Genomic DNA, 6570 nt, shown 5'->3' with positions numbered 1-6570 from the left:
CTATAGTGTGTACCTGAAGAGTAACGACCACGAGTTGCCTTGTCAATAAGAAAAAAAAAGTATGACTTATTATGGTTAATTTGCCAATTTTTTCTTCTTCTTTTTTTCCAACTCAAGAATGGATATTGGATAGATTACCAAAAAAAATAACGCGTAGAGTTTATGTCAAATGATGAGTTTAATTGACTATCTCCATTTTCTAACCAACTAATTTCTGTTTAGGGAGTATATTGAAATTTTCAACTAAAATTTATAATGAATTCTTGGGGGAAAAAGAGGAATTTTGAAGACTTTGAATTCTTGGAGAAAAATGAGAAATATTGTTATATTCAAATTAATCGAATTGAAAGACAGTGATTATTCACATGGGCGTATCAAATAGTCCTAAGTTTATCTGAACTCATAACTTTTAGTCTAGACCTGATTTTATACGTGTAATATCCTCTGAAGATATTGAATTATGAACTCTTTAACTTAAATAAGGTAATAGATTCAATTGTTGGAACTCGAGTCATGAACCACTTAGAATTAAAATTTTGAATCTGTCTCTAATGATTCATATAATTAACCTCAACTTGCTTGAGATTAACACATAATTGCTATTAGTCAAATTGAAAGCTGGTACCAAACTAACCAGATAAAGAAACTTGAACAGTTTTTGTATAGTTATAATGACAACAACTTGGTCAACCTGAATCATTCATGATGACAAAAAATTAAGGAAAACAAGGCAAAGTTTGAAATGGTGAACAAAATTAGTATAGTCAACTTTCAATTTCCATTTTCCAACAACAATCTTATTGTTTGCATGAGAAACCAAAACTTTTAAATATGAAGAATAAAAAGAATTCCATCATATTTTCAACTTTTGACATTATGCCATTTATTTTGATTTCACATACTGTACTATAACGGTCAAGTTTTCTTTAGAACCGATATATTATGTTATATTAGTATATGTTTCGACATGTTTTTAATAGTATTTTGCCATGACTTCTTCATTTCTGTTATTTCTTTTTCCAAACTACTTTGACATGTTTTTCATCGAGCCAAGGGTCTATCAGAGACAACCTATGTTCCTCTAGTGTAGGGATAAGGTTTGCATATACCTCCCATCCTCAAACACCATCTTGAGGGATTACAATATGTAGTTGTATAACAACATTTCACTACAACAGTCAGAAAATATCCAGACAAATCACGTTATTATAAAGATGTTTAACCGTAGTAAGTATGATATAAAATAAAGGAATTTTGTATTGAGGTAAAGATTGTGAGATGGAACTCCATCTGTTACAAAACTCACCATTGTCCTAATAACAATTGAATGTAAAAGGAGGCAGGGGATTGTAAGTTTATTGGTAACTTTACAGTCTCTGTGGATCAAGAAACCTCAGCCTCTCGCGCTATTTTTGTATCGAGCAACCTAGACATGTATACTATGAACACTACTGCTAAATTCGGGGTAAACAAGGGCTAGCACAGCAAAACTAGCTCGAATTTTTCTATGTACTGTTGTTTTTGTTGTCTTGAGGGTTATAAACTTCCAAAATTCCTCGATCTAGCTGAGATTTACATCGATGATTTCCATATCCTTCCTTCAAAGGATAAAATGATGATTGAAACATCGTCATGGTACTTCCTACGATCACCTTGAGGTATATCAAGCAACTCATGAAAGTTCAAGCCTACAAAATCCAAAATGAACGTTGTTTAGAACGATTGATATGAGACATTAGTACTTAGCAAATCTCTATGGCAATGATTCTGAGTGTTTAGTATTTACCAGCTTTCTTAGCAGCTCTGAATAAGACTTCTTCGACGAGATGCTGGGCAGGATCTCCCTCAGGGAATATAGACATAAAGGTCTCAACTTCCGAGACTGCTTCTTCGTTGGTGAAGTATTGGTAGAGCCCATCGGATGATAAGATCAAAAACTTGTCTCTTGAACCAAGTGTGTGGTGGTGAAGTGAAGGTAAACAGTTGATGTATGGTGAATTTCCAATGTAGTCAATTCTGAACATCTCTAGAAGTGCATTGTTCCATTTTGCCTGTAAAATCATAGAAGTCGAAACGATATCAATAAAAGGCTAATAGAACAATCTTCAAACAAATCAGCAGCACGTTCAGGTGAAATACGAGCTAACTACAGTCAAACCTCTCTATAACATCATTGGTTGTCTGGATACTTTTTGGTTGCTATAGCAAAATGTTGTTTTATACATAACATATACTATAACATAAAATGAAAGATGGATTCCACGAGAAAATGATTGTTATAGAGAGGCCTGACTGTAATAAGAACACTTGAAAGATTTCAATTCGAACAATACTGGTGCAATATAGACATGTGTTTGTGTTAAGCATATCGCTTCATATTTCATCAGATTGCAAATATAGTTAACAAGTTCAAAAAATGTTGAGCAAGCCAGTCATCGATATGATCAATGATACAAATGAGTTTATAGTCGATTCTTAATACCTGTTTGAGATATCCTGCCCCGAATGCTCGAGTAACCTTCAAGGAACCTTTCACTCTATCATTTTTAATCGCGAAAGCATCATCAGGATGCTCACTTCTAATCCTAACAACTTCCTGCAATCATATTCACAAGATAAGCTCAACATAAACATACGAAAACAGGAAAAATACAAAACGTTTCTTGCAATTACTTATGTAAATGAGCTATGGTTTGTTACCTCTTTGATAGAAGTGCTATGATCCATAGTAAGTTGAGCTGGAACAAGATTATGTTTGCGATCGGATTCAGCTCTATAGAGTGCATCAATGCTGCTAACACTCTGCTCATTTATCCTTCTGAACTTGCTAACAGAAAGATCAGATTCAAGATTTTGAGCTAAAACAGCACGACTATCGCCAACGTTCAACAAATAAACATCTTGATCCTTAAGCAACATCACCATAACACAAGATCCCATTAAGGCCAATTCAGGATTCTCATTAACCATCATATCAGCAATCTCCAAATACAACGCCTCAGTCTTCCTTAACCCTTCAGATAAAGCCTTCAAGACATCAGAATGATCAACACCGGAAATCCCATCAAATTCTTGATTTGGAACAAAATGTTCCACTTTACTAACACCCGAATTCCTCAATGAAACAACCTCGTTGCTCATCGAATTCTTGGGAGTTTCTGACTTATCATTCCACAACAACCCTTTAAGTTCTTTATACACATTTGAATAAAGATTACTCAACAGAAAATCAGTAGCATCAGGTCCATTAAATCCATCATAAATACCAACAAAAACCCATCCATGTTCCTCAGAAATCACAACATGTACTCTGTCTTCCCCTGCTTTACCTTGTGCCCATTGAACATTTTGGCCTCTAAATGAATCATTTCCTTCATCATCATCATCACCCAAACTATTTTCACTACTCAAAACATTTCCAACATTATTATTACTCTCTATAAATTTAACTTCACTAACATTAATAATATTCTTTTCAGTAAATTTCACTTCTTTATACCCAAAAAACGAACTCGTAAACACTTTCTTTAAACTTCTAATCAAACCCCATTTCTTGGATTTCAGTTTATACCTTTGTATATGATCATACTGATTCTCCATCGGGCCCGAAATAAAGCTCCTTTCAATCGGGCCCGACATGAATCCCCTCTCTACCGGGCCCGAACCTAAGCCCGTGTTTGATACACGGGCCGGGATCGGGCCGGAATGGAAAACACCCCTCGGAATTGGCTGCAGAGGGATAGATGAAAAAAACTGAGAGCTCTCAAAAGCTGAAGCTTTATCTACATGAGCAGAAAAGTCAACGAGGGCCGTTGACAAAGGTGTGAAAGTATTTGCCGATATGGAAGCGCCGGAGATTGTACAGAACGCCGCCGTGGTGGTGGTGCTGGTGGTGCTGGAAATAGTGGTGGTGGTTGAAGAAGAAGATGAATCATCGGAAAACGGGTGGGGTTTTGAATACGGGTCAGGTCGGATATAGCAAAAAGAATGACCCAAACCTTCATCAAGTGGATCAGTAAGGTTCAAATCATTATGTCTTTTTGATATTTCTCCAACATCTCCGGCGAAACAATGATTCAATTTTCTAACTCCATTACCCATTTTTTTGAGAAAAACCCAGAAATTATTTCTACTAAAATCAACAAATCAACAAAAAAAAAATAAGATTTTGATCATCAAAGGTTCATAAAGATTGAATTTTTATGAAGAAATGTTGTTGAAAAAGTGTTTTTTTTTTTTGAAAGCCCAGAGGAAGTGCTATGGCATGAGGATTTAAATGGAGAAGAAAAAGATGTAAGAGGAAAGAGAAAGAGTTGACTTTTGATAAACAAAAAAAAATAAGTGGAATATTATATTAATTGAATTTTGCTAAAAATAAAAAATAAAATTGATACTGTGTTTTGGGTGGGCAGTTCACTAATTAATTATTTTTATTTTTTATTTTTTATTTTTTGTAAAAAAAATATATATATGTATTTTTTTTTATTTTGGGTGGGGCGTTGACATTCAATTATATAACGTTTTTGTTTGATTCTTTGTTTTTTTCTTTTGGGCGGTGGGTGAGAAGTCAGGAGTTTTTTTTCTTCCTTTGGGGTGGGGGTGGGGATAGGGGTGTTCATAATTCGGTTTGATTCGATTATTGATTAAAATTAAAATTAATTTAATTATTTTTAAAATCTTTAAAATCAAACAAATGAAAAAAATAATCGTGATTTGATTATTGTCGATTTAGTTCGATTTGATTTTAATTTTTTAAATTTTTTTCAATTTGAAAGTAACGAATTTTTTAAGACATAAGTATCTTGGGGTGGGGGTAAGGGGGTGGGGGTGGTACTCCCTTAAATATTAATCTAATAAATTCTAATTTTGATTTTTATAATTTTAGTCAAATATATTTAATCTTCAATAATAATTAATTTGATACGTATTTTTTATTTATTCTGATTTTCATGAAATTTAATCAATTTTTAAGTATTAAATCATTCAATTTTCGAGTTGTTGATGTTAAATTTGTATAACTTTATCATATTCGGGGATAATATAGTTTTAATAAGTGATTAAATATTACATACTTTTAGTTAGCTAAAGTGAAAAATAACTTTTTTATCAATTATTGAAGAATATTATTTTTTTTACCTCTTTTTATTTTGGTGGTGGGGATTTTTATTTTTATTTTTGGGGGTGGGGGGTGAGGGATGGGGGGGATTGGAATTTTAGGAGTTAAGGCTAAGGTAAAAGCCAAAGCGTGTTCATTTTTGAATAATTATTAATATAGTACTTTGATTTCGAAAAGTCAAATGGAGCAACTTGTGGAATATGAGAATATTGAATGGGGTCAAAGTAAAATCAAAATTAATTTTTCTCTATTATAAATTTTTTGTGACATTATTTAATTAGACATAAATTTATAATTAATTAAATATTCATATGATTTAATAAATTAACTTATTAATACTCTGTTTGTCCAGCAATACCTGTTTACTATTGACTTTACACAATTCTTAAAAACATAAAAATAGAAATGATAATGATAAATTAGGAACTAAGTGTAAAATTATTTATTGATTTTATAAAATGGACAAATATTGTTTAAATCCCAAAATAGTATAGTGGATAACTATTGTTGGACAGAGCGAGTAGTAGAATGAGCATTAATATCAATTTTCTTTAAAATTATATCACATAAATTAAAATAAAAAACATATTTTGATTTATTTTTTTAAAAAAATGGCATGATAACTAAGATGATAATTGTGTCAAGAAAAAATAATAATTTGGGTGCCATGTCTGCAGGAGATATGAATCCAGCTGGCTAAATGCTTGGCATGACCAATCATAGCTTATATATTTCTTCCCCCTATTTATATTTCATAAAATAATCTATTTTATATAAAAATATATTCATTGGATATGAAATTTTTTTAAATAATTTGACTTATAAGTTAGTGGTGACAGAATTAACTATTTTTATCCTTTTTTATTTTTGGTTTTGCTTTGACATCTCGAACACTCAACATCTTCTGACTTTAGCATTAATCACATTATTATCTATAAAAACAAAATTGGAATAAAGGTATTATTATGTGGATTCCAATTCCACCCTCTTTTTATAAAAGTCAAGAAGATTTAAAAAATTGAATAGGGGAAACTTGAATGAATAATTGACTTGAAAATATGAATTTCAAGAACTTTTTTAAATACAAATTCACTTTAAAATTTATTTTTTCTTGTTATCTTAGCAAATATTATGCTCATTAAGAAATTAATAAATATAATATATAGTTTACTGAACTATTCATATTTAATAAATGTCTCTTAAAAACTGAACACTATTCAAAAGATATAATATAAGAGTATTATTAAAAATATATATTAATTTTCTCTTAAATTTCTAGTATAAGAGTATTATTAAAAATATATATTAATTTTCTCTTAAATTTCTAAGATAACACATATTTAGGAATATAAAATATTATTGCTAAATTAAATTGCACTTATTTTGAAATATAAGATATATCAAATTAGCCTTATCGTCAACTACATCCCTCACAAAACACACACTCAAAAAGA

General features: G+C 31.1%; 1 protein-coding gene across 1 annotated transcript; it reads right to left on the bottom strand.

Moving 5' to 3' along the window:
* Window positions 1-1203: 1203 nt before the first annotated feature.
* LOC125850518 (probable protein phosphatase 2C 23) lies at window positions 1204-4211 on the bottom strand. Its single transcript, XM_049530375.1, has 4 exons — window positions 2701-4211; window positions 2483-2596; window positions 1787-2051; window positions 1204-1688 (listed from the first exon to the last, which is right to left on the bottom strand). Exons 1-4 carry the CDS (start codon window positions 4099-4101, stop codon window positions 1573-1575), a joined length of 1896 nt encoding a protein of 631 aa, XP_049386332.1. The 5' UTR covers window positions 4102-4211; the 3' UTR covers window positions 1204-1572.
* Between the last annotated feature and the right edge of the window lie 2359 nt (window positions 4212-6570).

Source organism: Solanum stenotomum, unplaced genomic scaffold (assembly GCF_019186545.1).
Source record: "Solanum stenotomum isolate F172 unplaced genomic scaffold, ASM1918654v1 scaffold17538, whole genome shotgun sequence".
Taxonomy (NCBI): Eukaryota; Viridiplantae; Streptophyta; class Magnoliopsida; order Solanales; family Solanaceae; genus Solanum; species Solanum stenotomum.
Note: the sequence above shows the minus strand (reverse complement) of the source record. Positions and strands in the feature narration are given on the sequence as shown.